This window comes from Blennius ocellaris (genome assembly GCF_963422515.1).
Source record: "Blennius ocellaris genome assembly, chromosome: 1".
NCBI lineage: Eukaryota > Metazoa > Chordata > Actinopteri > Blenniiformes > Blenniidae > Blennius > Blennius ocellaris.
In genome coordinates, this window is record NC_137650.1 from 31,047,285 (window position 1) to 31,068,971 (window position 21,687).

Below are 21,687 nucleotides of genomic sequence, written 5' to 3' on the forward strand. Positions count from 1 at the left end.
TGGTATAAACTTCTAATCTGGTGTTGCTATTTATAACGACTCTATCGGCTTCCTCTTCTGTTAATGTGTCAAAAAATAAAACAACAGCGACATTATTGAAGGTTTACGTCACCGGCAGCTCCTCAATTGGTACGTTTGTTTTAGACACGAACTGTGTAGCGATGGGCGGTGTCTCAAAATGTTCCACTGTATAAGTCACATACGGGTCTTCCCGGTGTTATTAAACACGCGCGACTGCAGAAGGAACCAATCAGGAAGCGGGACGCTGCGGGTACGCGTATTTTGAAACTGCTTGCAAACGGACCATACTGACCGAGCGAGAAAGGGCAAACGGAGAGGAGGAGATTTCTGCTTCCCCTTTTCACAAGATTTTGTTATATCGAAGTATTTACCGGCGTGGTAACCGAGTGTGGATTTTAACGATGAGGAAAAGGTAATGTCAAATGCTTTTTTCCTGGTGAGGGCAGCTTACTTCATACGTAAAATGTAATTACATCAGGGGTTGCTCAGTGTTAGCTTAGCAACGGTGAGACCAGTAAGGCTGGATATTGCTTCGCGTTTTGTAATAATGTTAATCTCTCGGTTATTGAAAAGACTTATACTTTGCAATATTGCCCGCAGTGAGGTGCTCGCAGGAGAGGCTGTGTCCTGCTTAAATAAAGCCTTGTGCCGCCTGAAGGATATTTGGGAGGAGATCGGCATACCAGAGGACCAGCGACTGCAGAGAACCAATGTTGTCAAAAACCACATTAAGGTCAGAGATTTCACAATGTGCATGGATGTATTGTTGTGTTGAAACTTGTAGCGGTGCGGCATTGTCACACATTGAAAGTGAGTGAGTGGATTCCTGGAACAGACCCGTTTTGTGCCCCAACAAGGACTGAGGCAGGTGGATCAGAGGATGCAGTGCCAGGATATCAATAGAACACCAGATTCAACTCAAGATTACGCATTAATTTATTTTCTCTCATACCATCTGTTTTAATAAAAACATCTTTCACTTGAGTGCTCACAGCCAGATACTCGACCTCAGAGTTGTGATCAGGAATCTGATTTATGTGCCTCATGAGCACGAGACAAGTTAGTGTCTGCTTCAGTCAAGAGAAGACCAGACAGGAGCTGGGTGTGTTGACCCTGCTTGGTTATGTAATCCACAGACGCACTAATTGGGATATATCCCTCCAAATAACCATCTTGCAAATGTTTGCTATTGTGGTCACTTCATGGATTTTTTTTTTAATTACATTTTTAATAAGTGGGGGTGAATATTTTTAATGTTGTGCACAAAATGCATTTTCTTTGATCGAGTTTATTAATCTTCTACAGAATATCTCCATGTCAATGAACAGCTTTTTATTTGTGTATTTTGTATATTCTGGTATTATATGGAATATATGTTTGTTTTGCATGAGTACTTGCTAAAATGTTGATCAGCTTTATTGTCAGATGGATTGAGGTTTTGCATATTGGAAAACCCTTTTCTTTGTAACTCTTCATATTAAATTAGTCAAATTTTTGTGGTTTCATAGTTTCAGGGATATGGACAATGACAAATTATCTTAGGTCTATTCCTGTCACGCTCCTTTATACTAGCCTGCACCTGAGGCTTTTTTCGGTTCAGTACCAAACGCATCAATTGAGTCTCAATGAGAGGTGTAAACTTTCATTCAACGTTCGATATATGTGAATGGGTTTTGGTTGAGTACACAAGACAGAAAGATAGGTGGGGGTGTTGGGAAAACACAATGGTAGTTCTCAGTGAAACTAGGCCACTGGAATGTTTCAAATTCCTCATGTTAAAACAATACTTGCTCTATCTCCTGTGTGAAATCTGGTCATTAATTACCATAACTGGTATTGCTTGCTATGGTATTTGGCCTGAGAGTTTTATTGTTTGACTTACTCTGCGCAGTTCAGCTGATCTTCACTAATTATTGCCTTATTATGTAATACAGACATGCTATTGAATGTTAAACACTGCACAAGGTTGTCTATTTCAATACATTTTAAATAACCCACTGTGAGGCTTTGACTATTCTTGTACTTCTTCATAGTTTTTTAAGTCCGTGTTTATGTGCAGGTGCTAACACACATTCTTTTAAAGCAACATTGCTGATCTCTGCAGATTCATCAAAGTGCAGACCATCTATAGTGGAATATAAAGAAATTACTTGATTAGTTTGTTACTTGACACTTTACTTGAATGTCAATTTTGCATTATTTTGTTGTTCTTCCTCACATCAACAGAACTTACTCGAAATGATGATCCAAGAAGAGGACACCTTAAAAAGGAAGCTCCAATGCAGCATTCAGACCTGCGCTGCAGAAATGGAAAAGCTTTGCTTGGAACTTCAACTCCCCATGTTTCAGGTGGCGGCATCGTTTCCAATCCTCAGTTACTGATTTTACCTGAGAATTTAGTGGAAGCAAAGAACATAAATCAATCTGTGATCATCTGTGGTTTTAGGAGGAGGCTGGAATTAGCATGTTGCAGAAGGAGAAGAACATCCGCACGCAGGTAGAAGCCCTGACGACGGAGAGGACCCACCGGATGCAGCAGCAGAAGGATCTGCTGGAGCAGGACCGCGAGCTGTGCGACATCCTGTGCTCTTTGCCGTACGGTGTTATTCCCGACTGTGTCCCCTCACTGGAACAGCTACAAGACTTCCAAAGGCACATCTCTAACCAGAACGCAGAGAAGGTTGGCAGTTCATTTGTCATGACTACAACACCACTATGTTACATTGTTTTGCAAAAGTATATATACACTGTGAACTTTTTCTACATTTTGTGACATCATAACCACAAATGTAAATGTATTTTATTGGGATTTTATTTGATGGACACAATGTGCCACATAATTGTAAAGTGGAGGGAAAATGATACGCGGGTTTCAAATTGCAAACATTGCAAACCCGTGGATTTTTGTGGGATTTTGAAAAACCTGTATTATTTTACTGACTGCTTATTGTCTGCTCTGCTACAATGACTGGTTCTTAGATTACACCTTATGAGATTTTGTGTCTGTCACGGTTTGATACCAGTCTCATTTTGGTGTTTTCCTTTGTGACATATTAATGGATGCAATGCAAAAAGTCTTGACATTTTTATGGCAATTTTTTTTCTCATTCAACCAAAATACAGATGAAATGATAACATGACCATCAAATTACCCCAGTGGGCAACAGACCCTCGGGCGTTGGTTATCATCGACCCTCAACGTTGTCTTGTTGCGCTTAATGTTCACAGGAGAAGCGACTCATCGAGTTCAAAGATCTCAAAGAGAAGATCATCCTGCACATGGAGCAGCTCGACCATGTCCCTGACACGAGCTTTGAGAAGGATGTCGTATGTGAGGACGAGGACAATTTTTGCCTTTCCAGGGACAACATCACATCACTCAAACTGCTTCTCTGTCAGGCAAGGCAAACGGTTTCGGCTTTGTAGCGTGCAGTTTATAACGGTTAGGGAAAATCGTCAGAAGGTGTTGGCAGGTTGTAACCATGACTCTGGTCCACGTGAGATTTTTATCCAGTTTAAAGTTTTAATTCAAAACCAAACTGCTGATTTATTAGCCTTAAACAGTGTTGTTCCTACAGCTGGAGGAGCGCAAAGCTGAGAACGAGGCGGCATGCGAGACTCAGAGGGAGAAGCTCCAGCTGCTGTGGGATCGGCTGCAGGTCCCACAGGAGGAGCGACAGGTCTTCAACGTTCACATGGTCACATCCAAGAAGAGGAACTTGCAAGCGGTGAGACAACTCACCTGATTATCCGTTCTTTTCCTTCTGATTCTCGTGGCCGGTGACGATTTCGCTGCTCTGGTGGCCATTTTGCAGTTCAGTTACAACTTTTCTTCCTCCTTAGTTACAATCAGAAGTTCACCGTCTGGAGGAACTCAAACTACAAAACATTCGCAGCGTCACAGAAGCCATCCGGTCCGAAATTGCTGTGATGTGGGAAAAATGCTTCCTGAGCATTGACCAGCGGCAGGCATTTGCACCGTATTTTAGCGGTTGGTTTTTGCGTTTTACGCTAAAGTTGTCTTATCTTAATCAGCCAAAAAACTCAAATGTGATTCTGAGACTTCATTGACTATTTCAGAGGACTTCAATGAGGAACTGTTAAGTCTGCATGATGCCGAGATCCTGCGCTTGAATCAGCATTTTGAAGATCACAAAGAGCTTTTTGATGGTGTTCACAGATGGGAGGAGAGCTGGAGACTCTTTAAAGAGCTGGAGGTGAGTTTATTTAACCAAGAAAACCGTAATAGGGAAACAAAATTTGTACTTCCTTCCAAGTCCCCATCCATCCATCGATTTTCTAAACCCATGACTCACACTGCCCCTGCTCAAGCGGTCTGTCTGACGTCTTATCCAACTTCCTCTTGTATGCAGGAAGACATAATGGGTTTATTGGTAGCATGAATGTACAATTATTACTGAGTCACTCGCCATGTTCAGAAAGAGTCTTTAATGCAGCTCAGCTTGACAAAACAGGGAGATTTTATTCACCAAATAATGTATAACGCATGTCTTTGTGATCTGGAAAGAAACTGGACTACCCACCAGAAATGTCTAAAGTTGCTCATCTGAGTAATCCTGTCGTGTTCCATGAAAATCAAGGCTGCGATTGCTTTTTTCTTTATTCTCATTCACAGAAAAAAGCAACAGATCCAGCGAGGTTCACTAACCGAGGGGGGAATCTTCTCAAAGAGGAGAAGCAGCGGTCGGAGCTGCATAAGAGTCTTCCAAAGGTGAGGCACGAGGGCGACATGAGTTCTGACGTGGAACTGTCACTTTGTGGCGAATAAATCCGAGGCAATGCTAGACCTTCCTGTTAACATGATAATAAAATTCATCATGGTTTAGTAGTTGCGCTCCCAATATTTAACCATGATCACATATCAAAAAATGATTCACATTTTTCTAATACCGCTAAGTCAATCTTTGTCATTGTGTATTATTACAACATGATAAGAAGTTAATGCTTTAAGATATTACTTTTTAAGTCCACTGACTTTTCTTGGTCAGTAAAAAAAAAGTCATTCAAATTAAAGAAATATCCTCTCAATCCAACCTCTAATAATTTGTTTTCTTTTTTTAGCTTGAGAACAAATTAAAAGCCGAAATTGATGCGTGGGAAAAGGAGCAGGGTCGGGAATTTCTGGTGAACGATATGAAGTTCCTGCAGTACGTGGAGGAGCAGTGGGAACTGCACCGACTGGAGAAGGAAAGGGAGAAACAAGAAAGGGTGAGCGTGTTTACCGGTATCATGAGCTTTGCATGCTTGCCGGGACACTCGCTCACTCTTTCTCCGCACAGCACCTCAAGAAGAACAAACAGACGGAGGAGGACATGCTGTACGGAACAACTGTACGAACGCCAACCAAGCGCCGGCTCCTTGGCGCCAACACGCCGAACAAATCGCGAAAGGTGGTGAACTCAGTTTGTGCTTCACTCTGGTGGATGTGGCGTGAATTCTTGCTTGAATGGGAAAGCGCTGTCTGTATGCCACTAACCTCCCTCTTTCTCTCTTAGTTCAATGTGACTTCCAGCATTTCTAGTGGCACGTCTAACAGCACGATGCGTTCAGGGACTTTGTGTCGTTCACCCGTGCCCCGCCCTCCACTTTCAGCAAATAAGGTTGGTCTACTTTTGAAGAGAATAAAGTGGAGGTTACACAAGCTTCAAAAAAAGTTTGAATAAAACATTGCAGCAAGCCTTGTTTGAGAAGAACCGCTGGTATTTAAGGTGCATTGTTAGTATTGAACAAACGTGTGTTGTCCAAACAAATATGGAATAAAAGATCAACCGTCTATATTATGGCACCTACATTTTAAATACCCAGCATGTGATTGTCTGAATATGAAGTAATGGCTGCAACCATCTACATTAAAGTTGGTTAAGCTTCATTACGTGATTTCTGCATCTGAGAACTTAAACATTTGCAGACTTTGAGCATATTCGCCTACCTTGTGATATTCATCTTAACCACTGCTTTATCTAACACAAGGTTGCTGTTGTGCTGCAGCTCATCCCAGCTGACTGCAACAGGAATATTTCTTGAAGTGTGTGTGTGGGAACTGAACGTGTGTCATTTCTTGTGCTTTGCCTTCGACCTCATCACTTTATTTGCTTTCAGTCTTTATTTCTTGACAATTTTTTCTGATGGAATTCCTTCCTACTGTGCGTCCATCCAGGTCCCAGGGGTGCGTACGCCAGGCGGCAGTAGACCGCCCCACCCACGATGGCGGGACTGCAACAAGGAGAACGAAGCCCAGATGAAGGGCTCGCCTCTAAGTGGTGCGTTGCTGACCTCCGCTAGTCCACAGCGTACCTTCAGCATGGCTTCTGTTGCCAGCACATATTCACAGTTTGTGGTAATTTATCTTTTTGTCTCTAATCTCTCTAATTCTATTTTATTTGTATTTTTTTCACGCTGTAAAGCATTGAGGCATATTGTGGAGCTTTGTCTGCAGATGCTAATGATGCAAATTTATGTTTTAGAGGGACTTGGCCACCACTGAATCTGTTCAGTCAAGGTCTGTTTTCAATTCTAAAATCTTGCAATTCTGACTAATTATTCTTTCTAATAATGAAGTGACTGCATGCCTCGAGTCAAGGAGGAAAACCCTGCAGGGAACCTTATGGCTTTTTTTATTTAGATGTGGCTCTTGACATAGATGTCACAAGAAACACACTTTGAGTAGATGTTTTGACATGGAGCTGCATCTGTGAAAACATACAATTATTTTGTTTTGTTGTTGGTTTTTTTGTTTTTTGCTATTGCCATGCAGTGCTTTGCAAATGAGAGCATTTTAAAATCACCATTCGTCCCCAAACAAAAGTACTGACAAATGGGTGTTATTTTAGTGTACTTGTATTTTTCTGAGATCTTTTTTTTTTTTTGTCAATTTTACTCCCAGGTAAGTCCAACTTGCACCATGTTGTCTACATGATGCCTCTAAACTCTTGTCCGAGTTCAAAAAATATTTAAATCATTTGAATATTCCAAATTGTGTATAGTTTGTGATTCTTTTTTTGTTGTTGTGATTTCCTCAATCGACTCCATTAACGGCAGTGATGTTCTGCTTGATCTCAGTTAAACTTCAAGTAATTTGGTTTTGCTCGCTTGTTTGATGAAGCAATAATAATCATACTAATCTCCAACACTGAAGGTTTTGAATAGAGGTTTTGCAAATGCATGAAGACACGTTTCCCGTCAATGTGGACTCCTTTATGTGCCGTGTGCTACATTTTGGGAGTCAACTTCGGAGCTGATCGGCCAACACAAGCTTGCCCTCCACGTTCTCTTTTTTTCCTGTTTCCACTTCTCAGAAGCTGATATAATCAGATTTCTACACGTTTGTTTGATTTTCTCATCGTTGTCTCTCTAACTTGCACTAATGGCCTTCAGTGTTCTTTCTAATGATCAACAAATATTACTTTAAAGGAAAAAAAAGTTTCAAAGTACAGGCATGTTTTGTTTTTTTCCAGATCATCCCAGCCTCTCAGCTTAAAGTCTGCTCTTCTTTCTCCACAGCGAGACCTGTCAAAGGCTTCTGACGCCAAGATCCAGCACAACATCCTGAACTCCACCACCACCAACAACCTTTGACCCTTGCATCATCTCCAAAGCATTTGTTTCCCGACCAATGAAGTTGAGGTCTCCTTCGAAACCTATCACTACTGTCCCCTGCTACTCACTATTATATGTAAATGAAGGCATTAATATATCGTGTTATTTCAGCGAGAGACGAGTCTGTTGTATTTTAACCTGTTACCCTTATTGAGCGTGTTGCTGTAGAAGAGAGAGCAGTGTGTTTGTCATAAAATAAAGCAACACTACTTTGTTTCTGTAACCTACCAGTTATTGAGATGGAATGGATATTGTGTGTACGGGCTTAATCCTGTTTTTAAAAAGAAAGAACACACGTTATGCAAGCTCGGGTTACAAACCAAATCCAATAAATGTTTTGCACTTTTTATACTATGTTTATCTATATTGCAGCACAGAATGATGTATTATCCAGACTTATGCCTCCATCTGATTTTTTTTCTTTTCTCTAAATATATGTATAGATTGTTGTTGTATAGTTATGTGTTCATCTAAATTGATGTCTACTGAAATGGCAGATTGATGCTGCCTTATAGTTCAATATAAACTTCTCAAATGTTTGGAAATGTAATTTTGGTCAATTATTTCTCCCCTTTAATAATACTAATTGATTTAGTATTCTATATAATTGGAAAGTCACCTTTACAACAATTTATCTCTTGTAAGGATCATGCTTTCGTGGAATGAGCAGTACAGCTAAACGTGTGGGTAGCGCTCCAAAAACAATGTGCCAAAATCCAATATCTCCTGTCGGTATTGGATGATCACACTTTCCCACAGCAATAAGGGAAAAAAAAAACATTGGCCATTTTTTTTGCTTTTTACACTGTCAAAGAAAGCTTGGCACCTCCTTGTGCTGGTCACCCACATAACCACATTTTGTGGTGGGATGGTATCCCATTCTTTAACCGGGGGTTGTTGGTTACTCCGGGATGTACAGCACGCCAAAGCTGATCCCACATGGGTTCAATTGGGATGAGGTCTTCTCGACACAGCAGGCCATTCCATCCTCTCCACGCCTAAACTCTGGAGTAGTCTGATCCTGGCTCTGTGGGGGTGAGCGTTGGAGGAAAGAGTGACGTCCCAGATTGTGGAGATAGGGGACTCTCACTGGCTCCAGAATCTCATTCTGATATATCACTGCATCGAGATTACCTTCAATAATGGCAAGTTCTATTTTGCCTGAAAGATGTTGAGTGATCTGTACAGCAATCTGCACTGCGTTCTCTGCGCCATTTCCATACTTTGATCCTGCCATCTAACTTCAGCAGACAGACCCTTGAGTCGTCACTGAACATGACATTTCCTCACATTCTTCGGTTCCAATGTCGGTGATGTCGACACCAGCACAAACAGGCCCGATGGCTGACGGCTAGTCATTGCAGGCTTCCTCGCAGCATTAAAGGAGTCATATGATACAGGTTTTAATCAATTTCCCAGGGGTCTCGTAGATCCCAATAATATTATATTAAAGGTTTAAATGCTGCAAAATCCAGCTTTTCTTTGAGTTTCAGCCATTTCAATCTTGGATCATACAAGTTGCATTCAGAATCTGCTGTTAGCTGGAGTGGCTCTGCTCTATGTGTCATTTTGTATATTCGGTATTTTAAACACTTTAAATAAATATTTTTTTTATTTTATTTAGTTTTAACGTTGTAGCAGGAAGTCGCTTTATCGGCGACGCAGACGGGGATTTATTTTGAAATTTCGTAGCCGGAAGTCCTGTTGTGGGCGGAACTGACCACCGTTGGGAGCAGCGCCTCTTCCCCGGCTGACAAGTCAGGCTGCGGCCGGTGTGTGTGTGTGTGGGTCACATTGGCCCCTCAGGAACAACACGGGGAAGAACCGGAGAGCTGACCCGGTCCGACAGAGTTTCACTTGTTTAGTTTTTACGCGTTTCGTTGACTCCGCACAGCGCAGCCATGTCCGGAGCGTTAGCCAGGCTGCTCTTCTACCCGACCCTTGCCTACAATGTGGCCATGGAGAAGGTCTCCTCCCGGCGCTGGTTCGACCGGGTGGACGAGACGGTGATCCTCGGAGCGCTGCCCTTCAGGTCCATGACCAAACAGGTGGGGCGGCATCTGGGGCCTCCAGGCACCGGGACAAGCTGCGGCTGATCATTATTAAATAATCATTAAAAAGAAATTATCATGTAACGTCATCTCTCTCCAATTTCATATTCCAGATGCATTAATACATTTTGTTATTATGTGCAAGATTAATTCCTTTTTTTTCATATCTTGACTTGTAAGTTAAAAATTGGAAGAATAAGTCCATGTTATTTCTATAATATATGGACGTGTCATTGTTTTGATTTAGTTCTGTAAAAATATTCATCATTGTCCATTTTCTTAATTTTTTAAAAATTCACCTGCATTATTAATACATACTTAAAATCCCAGATTCCCACTGAGATGAGACAGCGCTTTGTGAAACACTTAAGCAACACAGGAAATCATAGATGGATTGTAAGAAGGACAACAGTGCTGAAGGATGAGCACCAAATGTCAAGTGGATCAAAGATGTGTGATTGTCATGTCATATATCGGTGGGATTTCCGCAGCTCTAAGAACTCATTGTTTCTGTTTCTTGTGTTGCAGCTCGTGGAAGAGGAGAATGTTCGAGGGGTCATCACCATGAACGAGCCATATGAGACCAAATATTTCTGCAACTCTGCCGAGGTGCGTTTACATTGTCGAAACTCGATATTCTAATCTTTCAAACTGCTGGATCTTTGATTCCCATACTTTGCAACACGAGAATGAGAACCACAATGGCTTGAAAATGTTTATGTGCCGTAAATGTAGAATATTGGGTAGTTTAACTGGTGAAAATCTATGTCAATTTATTACCGTGAATGTGTTTAAATCCCTGCTTAAATACTGAATTTGGAGTTCCTCTGGTCTTGAACTGTGACCGTGCAACAGCAAAAGCTGATCAATGACTGTTTGATGTGACACGTGGGCTGCAGGAGTGGAGGGGTGCAGGTGTTGAGCAGCTGAGGTTGAGCACCGTGGACCTGACGGGCGTCCCCACCCTGGAGAACCTGCACCGAGGCGTGGAGTTCGCCTTGCAGCACAGAGAGCAGGGGAGCAGCGTGTACGTGCACTGCAAAGCCGGGCGATCCCGCAGCGCCACTCTTGCTGCAGCTTACCTCATACGGGTCAGTATAAGACAAAAGAGCCTGTTCATGGCACGTTGAAGGTGAAAAGTTATTTTTGCCGTTGTTGTTTTGCCCGAGAAATTGTGAAGAGATCACGTTTTCTTGTCACCAGCTGCTGTTTGACAAGGAAATGGCACAATTTCACTCTTTGATCAAGCCGATATCTTTGAAATATGCAGATTTTATAGTGTGAAGCTTTTGGGAGAAGTATATTAGACATATGATGATGAAACAAAGACTGCACCTCAAGTACACACAGTCAACTGCATTTCTCAGTACATTTACACCGAGGCTAACTGTTATTTACATGATTAGACGTACAACCGGATGAACACAGAAGAAAATAAATCATTGAAAAATAAAGTCTCAAGCAATTTTGATTATAAATAACGAATGTAGGAAAACATTATTTTATATATATATATATTTATTTTTTTATTTTTTTATTTTTTTTATGTTCAGAGCCTACAAACTTTTACGATAGAGGATTAAAATGGGTCTTTTAATTTAGGCGTAATATATATCCATAAAGTATATGGAGTTTTTTTATTTAGTTTTTTAAAATGACAATCATGGGAAAAATACATTTTGTATTAAATTAAAAAATTTTGGGGCTCCCCCATACATGCTAGATTTTACTTAATTAAAGGTTGGTTATGTATTTATCAAATTGAATGGTTTATTTAAAAAAAAAAAATAAATAATATATATATATATATATATATATATATATATATATTAAACTGACATCCCTGCTGCAGAAAAGTTGCTGTTCATATGATTGAATTGAATTGAAATGATTGAAAACATTACCTCCAATATATTTATTTGACCACCAGGGTTGTGCAGGGTTAGAACTTAAACTGAGTAATGCACTCATGGTCGTTATTTACGTCCCACCTCAGCTGTCTGTTGACTCGTTTTCCAAATGTTTTGACTTCTGCCGACAGTTGCACAGCTGCACTCCAGAGGAGGCGTGTCAGAAGCTGGCGACGGTTCGACCGCACATCCTGGTGCGTTCCGCTCAGCTGGACATGCTGAGAAAGTACCACCAGCAGGTGTGCCAACAATGCAGCTGAGAGAGCGGAGCTGTGGATTGGACCTTTATTATAATCCCACTTAAACTGGGAGGACGGACTCGGAGCCAGTGCCGTTATCTGCTGTGTACTCCGGTTTTTGTTCATCAGTTTTAGAAAAGGGCATTTTTAAATGGTTAATTTTGGAGACCTTTGTTTAGCAGAAAAGGTTACAAATCATCACATAAGCTCCAAGTTCACAGAATGAGATGGAGAAAACATCAAAATATCAAATAAAAAAACAAACAAACTGTAATATGCTGAAAGAGCTGTAGCCGAGTCACTTGGGTTTCTGCATTTTTTTTTTTTGCCACCCCCATCGTCTGTTTTTTTTGCCAAAACATAATCTGTAAGGAATTCAACATTGTGATATTGTACACTTGTATATCTCCAGTAATGCCACACTCATCTGGTGTTTATGGCATCTGGCAGCAGTTTGGATATTTTAGGGAATTTATAAACAAAAGAAAACTCTTATTTACTCTTTTAATCATCACTCATGTTTACAAAGTGCCTTGAAACTTTAAAATTGTGTAAAATAAATACTTGTGACATGAATATTGGATGAATGGTGTTGCTGATTTATATATATATTTTTTTTATCCACAAGCTCATTGATGGATGTCAAGGGAATGAAGGGTGTTTTTACATTTCCTCTGTGTGATGATCAAACAAAGCAACATTCATTTAAAAACACAAGTTTATAATGAAATCATTGTTGATTAAAAATATTTTCCCCATCATTGTAATAACAATTTTGTGTCATTAAATAGATATATATGAATATCCATCACTTTTGACCTTTTCATATCCATTTTGTGGAGATTTATTCTCAACTGCCATGCACAGGACTAATGTAAGTTTGCAAGCTTGTTCATCTGCAGCAGAATGATGGTTTCTTTTGGGACCCAGCTAATGTGCACGAAGAGGTGGCATCTGCACCCATCAATCAATCAGTACTAATGACTGTTGAGCACTGAAATTTTATCACTACTTGGGTGTGATCCGTTATTTTAGACGCACCTGTCTACTAAAATGTCCGTTTTTGTTGTTACTGTTTTCCTCCGGACCACCAGAGGGCGCCAGACCTCCAGTCCGCCGTCTGCCGCCTCTTCGGCCGAAGAAGCTCGACTCCGGGGAGGAAACATGGCGGCGTCGTTGGTGCGGTTTGTCCGCGGAGGACTTGGAAGGAGTTTTAACAGTATGTTCACTAGAAATTGATTTTTATTTATACTTAATGTCCGCTACTTTCACCTCTTCTAATTTGCCTTTACGTGCGTCACATTGAAAGCCACACGGTGTCATTTTAAACCGTCAAATGTCTCAGCTTTGACCTTCGAGCTAGCTAATGCTAACGTCAGCCTGCTCTGGACAGGTTTTGTTGTTACTGCTGCTTCAGACTTCATTTAAGCAACAACGGGAATGTGTACCTTAGTCTCGATTTGTGGCTGGCAACACAGCAGTTCCTCTGCATTTTCGTTTGAGTAGTTCTGTCATGTTTATTCTCCTGTTTCAAAAAAATCGATTTCTTCTGCTTTCCCTTCCATTCCAGTTGCGAGGAGTTCGTGTCTCCTGCAGCAACAGACCAGACTGCAGGGTTCCACCTCTGAGACCAGCCGTGAGTACACACTCCTTCATGGGGTACACCTGCTTCACATGTTTTCACAAATGCACCAGCACAATTGTATCCTCAAGCTCAACTGAAATCGCATCTTTACTTGACACAGGTAGACATCTAAAACTATGATTGAGAAACGCAGACCAAACTTGTGTGATTTACATTTCTAACTTTCCTTGAAAATCAGGCTTTGGTTATTGTTTTTGATCAGGTTTCTCCTTTCCTTGAACTTTTTCAAAATTAATCTTAACATGGCTGAGTGTCTGGTTGTAATTTTGAGGATGTTAGAAATGTATATTAGTTTATAGCCTGAGCTGTCTCTCATCTGTCTATCCATAAGTAAAAGTGTCCTTGTGCAGAGCTGAACCGTCAAATTGCTCCCAAGGGATAGACCAAGCACCAAACATAATGTAAGCCTTCATTAGTGTGTGAACTGGGAAATTTGACTAACGTTGTCATTGTAAAGTGCTTTTGGGGCAGTTTAATCAGTCGATAAATCTCTATTTGAGTTATTAGATCTAATAGTTATCAGTTGTTGAAAATAACTAAATTCATTGTTTAATGAAGGCTGGGATTTGATCAGTTTGCAGTTTGCAGCTGGATTTTGTTCACTGCTGCGATGGTCACTGTGAAACCATGCTGTTATTAAAGTTGCAATATATGATTTAGCATCATGTCGCAGTACTATGCAGGTCTTTGCTGGATTATAGGCAGTGCTGTTATAAAACCTCATTAATTTTAAACATTGGTCAAGCCTTTCCAGATGTGTAACCTACCCACACACCACAAAAAAATACTACATCATCGTTTGTATAGACAGTTTGACCACAAACAGTTTTCTAATCTGCCTCATTCTGTTGTAAAAAAGATGAGAACATTTTGCATTGTTCACATTTTTTTACTGCACGGCAATGTAAAGCTCTGTTTGGTATTTTTTCACGAAATAGTGTCTGTTTTCTGCAAATGTTACTGAGCTTGTTACAACTGCATTATCGTACCTGTCTTACATTTATGAGCAAGGACCTCACCGTGTCCTCATAAAATACATAAACAAATGTGATTTTCTTCCACAAAAGTAAAGACAAGTGGTATTCATCACTATGAAGCAATATGCATTTTGTTTAGCTTAACAATGAATGTTTTTCCCTTATTGTTTTAGGAGTCTTGTCAACATCGCCACACCCAATTGTGTCAAAAACAAATAAGATTTAGCTGTGTGACTGACATGTAATCAGACCTGTGATGCACTAAGTTCATTTATTTATGATGATTAACTGGATGTGTCGTCTTCCTTCATTCAGCCACTGTCCGGCCCAAGGATGCTGTCACTCACAACCAGCTGGCAGTGTTTGGAGAGTACGTGGCTGAGATGATGCCCAAATATGTCCAGCAGGTCCAGGTCAGTTTACATAAGATAAGATGTGATCAAACTTAGATCAATGTCAACTAGTACTGGAACTTGATCCTGAACATTGCCTTTAAATACCAAACTGGATTATTTATTTTTTTTGACCTTTTTTCGAAAAGAAAATGGAGGCTGCAGAAAAGCCCAGTATAATTTTAAGAGGTAAATTTACATTGTCCTGTTTACAAACCTGCAGATGTTGTTTCCATGCAGGTGACCTGTTATAACGAGCTGGAGGTGATGATCCATCCTGACGGAGTGATTCCGGTGCTCACCTTCTTGCGGGACCACACCAACGCTCAGTTCAGAAACATGATTGACCTGACGGCTGTCGACATCCCGACACGGCAGAACCGCTTTGAGGTGACTGTGGACTTCGCACACAAACACCCAGAGTTAATTCTTGAAGTTATCTCCATAAGAGAAAATCTAGTGTCGTAGTACAGGCCTCTAACCTGTTAAGGTTTCAGCAACAACATTTGGACCGCTCTCGCTTAAATGACCTCTTGTGTTGGATGTTTTCATAGAATTTGTGTGTCTTACTTTCAGATCGTGTACAACCTGCTCTCGCTGCGCTTCAACTCTCGTCTCCGGATCAAAACGTACACGGATGAGCTAACACCAGTGGACTCCGCCGTCTCCGTCCACAAGGCTGCCAACTGGTACGAGAGGGAGGTGAGTCGCATCCTGCAGAATGGTCACGGCTTATATTTAAGCCCCTTGACGGTACACTGGCAGAGACGCACACAAACTGAGCGTGCCCCTGTGTGTTGGACCAGGTGTGGGACATGTTTGGGGTGTTCTTTGCCAACCATCCGGACCTGAGGCGCATTCTGACCGACTACGGCTTTGAAGGGCACCCATTCAGGAAGGACTTCCCTCTGTCAGGATATGTAGAGGTGAGTTTCTGCCAGCAGCAGCAGCCCGATTAGACAAATGGAGGATTTGCAATCTCTCACTAGTCAAGGCTGATGTATTTCTAGCATATTTATAAACAACTGCTGACTGAAGTGTTGCACTATCTCAAAACGCAAAGACAACGAATGATAAAAATGACACGAAAGCAGCATTTTCAACCAGGAAACGACTTCCACACAAAGAACCAGCAAAGTATTTCTGGGCAAGATTTAAGCCTTGTTCCAGGATCAAGGTTCTAAATGCAGAAGCTCTGAAGTCGGAAGGTGTTTGCAGCAGTTCTCTGTCATCTGGGTGATGTGAGGCTGCAACAATATTGTGCACGTACACAATGAGATTGAGAGCCAGTGGAGGGAGGCGAGGAAGGAGGATGAATTCTCAGTATTTTTTTCTGTTTGAAATAAAAAGCTGCAACTTTCTAGGCCAACAGCAGGAATGAGGCCTGTTTAATTCCCTCATAAAGAGAACTGCAGCAATTGAGTCCCAGTGGGATTATAACTGGATTTTGCAGTGTTTGTGATTCACCTTGTCAAAATAGGTTTTCATGCTAATATTTTACAAAACTGCAATGTTTTCAATTGTGGGAAATTAAAAGCGGTCTGCTTATGATCTATATTTGTTTATGTAAAAGAAATTCATGATAAGACACTTTCCAAAATTTGGAGCAGACTTGAGGGGAAACTGCATATTACTTTTCTTTTGAAGTTTCGTGCTTTTGTAGTTTAGTGGGTCAGTCTGCCAGCTTTTGGATTTCAGGTTTTATCAGAATCCGAGCCCATTAGAGGTCTGCAGCCTTTCTTAGAGGCTTCTGTCCAAGATAAAGTGGTTAATCACGGCTTATAACTTCCAACAATATTAGAGGGACTGCAGTTTACAAAATAGCTCCAAATGGCCCCAATATAGTTGCAGGAACAACATCTTTAGGGATTAGTACAGCTGTCGTACCAGATCGTGTTTAATCGGAACAAATGTAGAAAGTTCTTGGAAACTGTAAGCGCCTGCATGACAGAGTTAAAGTTTGATAGTTTAAATCTAAATGGCTGTTTTTTTCATAGTCTGCATGTTGTTTGTAGTTTAAGCTTCACTTATTGTTCTTATTTAAATTAAAATGACTGATACTAGATAATCAATTTTAATGTAGTGCTTCTTTATCATCCCTACCATTTCATTTTCATTTTTTTATTGCATTCTATGATTCAGGTCAGTCCAGAATTCAGACTTGTTCACGGAATAATTAATTTGTACTCCTAATTTAAGAATCTGAATTCAGCAAATTTTACTGTTAACATTGTTTTGTGTTGCAAGTGCCTCCACTGTATTCATGAATTGATAAAGCGATACTCAATTCATTATATAAAAGAGTATATTAAATAGAAGAGATTGCAAGCTGACGCGAGACCTCCTCTGCAGGTGCGTTACGATGACGAGTTGAAGCGCGTGGTGGCCGAGCCCGTGGAGCTGTCGCAGGAGTTCAGGAAGTTTGACCTGAACACGCCCTGGGAGGTTTTCCCCGCCTACCGAGAGCCCAAAGACGCAGCGCCCAAACTGGAGGCTGGCGAAAACCCCCCCGAGAAGAAGTGATGCCCCCTTCAGTCCAGTCTGCAAACACTTCACACCAGTTTGTGTCTGCGTGTGTCACCCAGAGAGTCCAGACGCTGGAGAATTCAATATTTATGTAAATAAAAATACAAATACAATGGTCTTGAATGGAGTTTGAGATGTTTGTTTTTTTTGCTAAAGTGTGAACTGAAAAACGCACCGGCAAGTCATTTATAGTCACTAAAGAGGAAGAGCATGTAAACTCTGAGAGATCTCGAAGTCCAACTCAAACTTGGGACTGCCTCACTATCAACAAGTGATCTGACCGTGTGGCACAAAGTACATCACCCTTCCTTTTTCTGCTAAAGTTAACATTTAAGAATGAAGACTTTGTTGAAATAGACACTTTGTTCTTGAGTGAAATTGGGAATATTAAGTACATTAACCTGCAAGAATTCTCTTGAAAGAAAAAAAGGTAGAAACAGACCTGTGTTGGCCAAACTAGACCAGGATAATGAATTTTTTTTTTAAACCATGTATTTAAATTAAACTCAGAATTGAAACTTGCGTATTTAGTCTTAAAACTTGACTGGAATTCTTTAAACCTGAGACATATAAAATGGGCAAAGACAAGCTTTTATTTAGAGTTTTACAACCAGACATGTTATTTAAAAGAAACACTCAGTTTCTACTAAAGCTTAACTCTTGAAACTACATCTATTTTCTGAAAGCATATGCAGAAGTCTTTAAACCAGAACTAGCTTTGTTTAAAAGTTGACACAAATTACTTTTGATAATTTTTTCCAATGACAAAAACTTTCAATAACCCACAAAAAGGGTCTCGTGCACAAATCTACTACATTGTAATCCACCAGCAGGTGGTGCTGCAGCACAGAGGATTAAATCAGACTTTAAAGTCGTTTTAATAAAACGGCACAGACCAGACATTTCTTGTACTTTTTATTTTGTCAAACATATCCATTGAAGCATTCATTTAACATGTAAGAAATAGTCAAAACACCCCAAAGAGTCGACATGATTCAGACCACTGAAAACGAGACATGGGTCAAAAAAGTAATTTTTAAAAAAAACATTTATGCACTTGAAATTGACTTATTTTGGTAATCAAACAAATCAAATCCAGTACTAAACAACACACCTTGACCCATGCTGCTTCACATATTTTCTAATACACAATCTTTCTTTTGGATTATCAGAAACAGAGAAGCACAGACCAGAAAACATCCAACATATTGTCAGTTACTGTACAGATATTTCACTTATCAATAAAAGTACACAGTTAACAGGCGTTGACTGGGCCTGTGTAGCTGCTGGGCAGTCTTGATAAGGTAACGTTTTATTTCACTGTATTTTCTGTTACATGCATGCATCACAGAAGTGTTTCTGAGTCTGTTACACAAGATGAATTCTGTGAAGGCGCTGCAGACTGGCTGGGGCTTTTTTTTTTTTTTTTTTTAAATGAAGTGCATCAGATTTGTCTCACAGTAAAAGTGAGGCAATCATAGGTGAACTACTCCAAGCACTGTAACCGCTGAGGCCCAGACTGTGACAGAATACATTATTATCTGAAATGAGGCACACTCGCAGCATAATTTCATACTTTGAGGGGCAAAAAAAAAAAAAAGCATTTCATTGTTTGAAATTTCACTTTCTTAGAAGTCGGTGCAGCCGTAGAGGACAGGAAATTGACGATTAGTGAAAGTGTGGTGGAGAGCGGCCTGAAGCCAGACTCTCACTGACGCTTATTAGTTTCCAGACAAGGTGCAAAGGGGTGCATTTACTCCTGTGCCAAATAAAGTCACACCAAAGCACAAACTCGTATGACTTCTCACCTCTCTGACTGTGCAACATGATCACATTTTCATTTCTATCTCTGGGACATTTAATTTGACCTTTGAAGGTTTTATTTCCATAATAAATACCCTCGGAAGCCAACACTGTGTCCACAGGGATCGAAAAGTATTCAGAACACCAAAAATTGTCTTGCTTTTCTCTTTTTTTCAATGAACATTTGCTTTTAAGTAAACATGAGAACGATATTGAATGCAGAAGTTATAAAAAAAGAAATGGTTTATCTATTTATGAACTCAAACCAATAATTATTCAGGAAGTCTATATAAAGTAGCCCTTCATAAAAGTCAGAACCGTTGAAATAACTGGAGGAGCCATGTGCACTAAAGCCACTTTTTCTGTGCAGCTTTGGGTGCTTGATTTGTAAATGGTGCTCCATTTTTATTCCACTTGAAACTGGGCCAGACGTGGCTCCATATTATACACAAATTTTAGGTTTTTCATGAAAGTTTCCAATTTCATTTTTCGTCCAACAACCGATTCCTACAACATGCTATGACGATTATTATTTTTTGTTTGCTTTCTTCTTTGTTTTTGTTTTTTTCAGCCACATGTGCACAACATTTCTAGAAATGAATGTGCTATGTTTGGAGTGTGTATTTTGTGTGTAGAGCAACACTTGATTAGAGCCGTTTAGGAAATAACAGATTATGATACTATGTTACTATTTCAATAAACCCCTTTTTAATAAAGGAGATATGTCTAATTATTCTTCAGCTAACCTTCTTGCACAAACATAAAAACTACACCAACATGAATAACATGCATGTTGGTATTTTATCTCAGATGTTGCGTTGCTGCTTTTTCTCCTTGCCACCAGTTCATATATTCCTTTCTTTCAAGAAAGGCTGTCTTCTAGATTATAGAGCATCTTCCTCCCAGTAACTACTCATTTAAACTTAATGATTATTCAATAGACTGACCTGACCAGACTTTTTGTTTTTAGTAGAATTACATCACAAACATTCGAAAGAGGCAATGCAATCTAAACCTTCTACTGAATCATATCAGTGAATCTGACAGAATATGATAAGAATTATAGCTTTTTGTAGGATTACTGCTAGAAGCAACACTTCCATTATTAACGGAGAGAAAAAGATTAAATAAATGCAATCTTTTCACTGTTTTGCGAACCCTGCTTAGAACACTGGTAGCATAAATCAGAGCAACTCTTAAAAATCAACATGGTACCTTTATAAAAATGAAAATCGTGGATTCTCTCCTGCTGCATTAACTTTTAATGACATCTGTTCCGCTGTGATGGAACGAGTGACTAATGGAACCCTTTGGAAGGACACTGTTGTGTTTAGAACATTTGCGTCTCATAAATCCTCATCTCGTTAACTGTAATGGAAATAAATGCAAGTGTTTGGTGAATGTGAAGTGTCATTTCACACAGCGCGTCTCCAGCAGAGAAGGTGATTTCATAAAGTCAGGGGTTCGTCACAATGAGAGCAGCATCATCTTTTTCCCAGTGGCGTGAAATTAAACAGACGTGCATATTAGAGCAGCCTGGGAGAAGCGATTCAATTTTCCCCACAGTGGTCGCCATCTGAAGACATGAATTAAACGCTGCTAGAATTAGAAATCAAATTATGGTCCAGATCCCCGCAGGCCCAGCGGTGGCATGTGGTCAACGGTCGGGCGGATATGGAGTCTGCACATTTTTCCAAAAACACGTCAGCGTCCTCCCGTCGTCCTTTTGGTCCTGCTGCGGCCAAAATCGGGGCGAGAAACACCAAACTCGTGAAAGACAAAAAGAGGGGACTCATTTTGACACAAAACACAAAAGTTCATATCATTTCACATGCCTCTAGAGACATACAAAGAAAATAAAGTGACTTTTCACTTACAAGCGGAAACACCAAGTCTCACCAAGACGAGGATAACGGAATGCACTTAAAGGAATATTTCACTCCAAATGAAACTTCAGATACTTTCTGCTTCACTTTTAGGTCAGGTGGGACACCCACTGGGTGACTCTGAAGCTCAAATCAATCCCAAAGGTTTGCATAAAAAAAACTCAAAGTGAATGCAGCTGAATGAGACTGACGTTGCATTCATGGAAACTGAGGAAGTTGTCACCTTTTGAGTTTGAGGGTGTTCACCTGAACACAGGAACAACCAAGAACTAAATCTTTTGCAAAAGTCCCCAGATAAACGGTGTTTATGAGTAACTGGGAAATGGGAAGGTCCCACTTTAGAGCTGCAGAGCAGACATGGAGGCCCAGTAATGAGAGCCTTCTTTTGAGGGTTCAGCTGATAGAAAAGTGAGCGCGCGATGGACTGAGGTTTCATTACAAAGCAAAATATTCACATTTGAGTGGGATTAAGTGAAATCCTGGGAAGCCATTAGCTGAAAATTGAAGAGATTTTCTTTATAAGCTCTGCACTCAGTCCAAAAGTCTTTGCGACTTGTTGAAGGGATTCATAATAAGTGGAAAACCTGAAGGCCGACCGATGCCTTCTGCAAACACTTTGA

General features: G+C 40.4%; 3 protein-coding genes across 3 annotated transcripts; all 3 read left to right on the forward strand.

The window, feature by feature from the left end:
- Nucleotides 1-422: 422 nt before the first annotated feature.
- Nucleotides 423-8,092, forward strand: prc1b (protein regulator of cytokinesis 1b; the record flags this gene model as incomplete). Its single annotated transcript, XM_080498071.1, has 14 exons — nt 423-433; nt 622-754; nt 2,248-2,370; nt 2,468-2,701; nt 3,250-3,420; nt 3,600-3,749; nt 3,865-4,012; nt 4,102-4,238; nt 4,658-4,753; nt 5,104-5,250; nt 5,322-5,432; nt 5,538-5,642; nt 6,200-6,379; nt 7,543-8,092. 14 exons carry the CDS (start codon nt 423-425, stop codon nt 7,615-7,617), a joined length of 1,821 nt encoding a protein of 606 aa, XP_080354197.1. The 3' UTR covers nt 7,618-8,092.
- A 1,313-nt stretch (nt 8,093-9,405) lies between these two features.
- Nucleotides 9,406-12,414, forward strand: ptpmt1 (protein tyrosine phosphatase mitochondrial 1). Its single transcript, XM_080496991.1, has 4 exons — nt 9,406-9,686; nt 10,218-10,298; nt 10,589-10,780; nt 11,731-12,414. Exons 1-4 carry the CDS (start codon nt 9,540-9,542, stop codon nt 11,857-11,859), a joined length of 549 nt encoding a protein of 182 aa, XP_080353117.1. The 5' UTR covers nt 9,406-9,539; the 3' UTR covers nt 11,860-12,414.
- A 569-nt stretch (nt 12,415-12,983) lies between these two features.
- Nucleotides 12,984-17,501, forward strand: ndufs3 (NADH:ubiquinone oxidoreductase core subunit S3). Its single transcript, XM_080496980.1, has 7 exons — nt 12,984-13,057; nt 13,409-13,474; nt 14,776-14,873; nt 15,093-15,242; nt 15,429-15,554; nt 15,659-15,778; nt 17,205-17,501. The coding sequence occupies exons 1-7, from the start codon at nt 13,003-13,005 to the stop codon at nt 17,373-17,375; spliced, it is 786 nt and encodes a 261-aa protein (XP_080353106.1). The 5' UTR covers nt 12,984-13,002; the 3' UTR covers nt 17,376-17,501.
- The last annotated feature ends 4,186 nt before the right edge of the window (nt 17,502-21,687 follow it).

Excerpts from the sequence above, each read along its gene's own strand:
- ptpmt1 (XM_080496991.1), top strand. The coding sequence starts at position 9,540 with ATGTCCGGAGCGTTAGCCAGGCTGCTCTTCTACCCGACCCTTGCCTAC. Across the intron at positions 9,687-10,217 it reads TCAGGTCCATGACCAAACAG|CTCGTGGAAGAGGAGAATGT; the intron begins GTGGGGCGGCAT and ends CTTGTGTTGCAG. Across the intron at positions 10,781-11,730 it reads CTGCAGCTTACCTCATACGG|TTGCACAGCTGCACTCCAGA; the intron begins GTCAGTATAAGA and ends TTCTGCCGACAG.
- ndufs3 (XM_080496980.1), top strand. The coding sequence starts at position 13,003 with ATGGCGGCGTCGTTGGTGCGGTTTGTCCGCGGAGGACTTGGAAGGAGT. Across the intron at positions 14,874-15,092 it reads AATATGTCCAGCAGGTCCAG|GTGACCTGTTATAACGAGCT; the intron begins GTCAGTTTACAT and ends GTTTCCATGCAG. Across the intron at positions 15,243-15,428 it reads CACGGCAGAACCGCTTTGAG|ATCGTGTACAACCTGCTCTC; the intron begins GTGACTGTGGAC and ends TCTTACTTTCAG.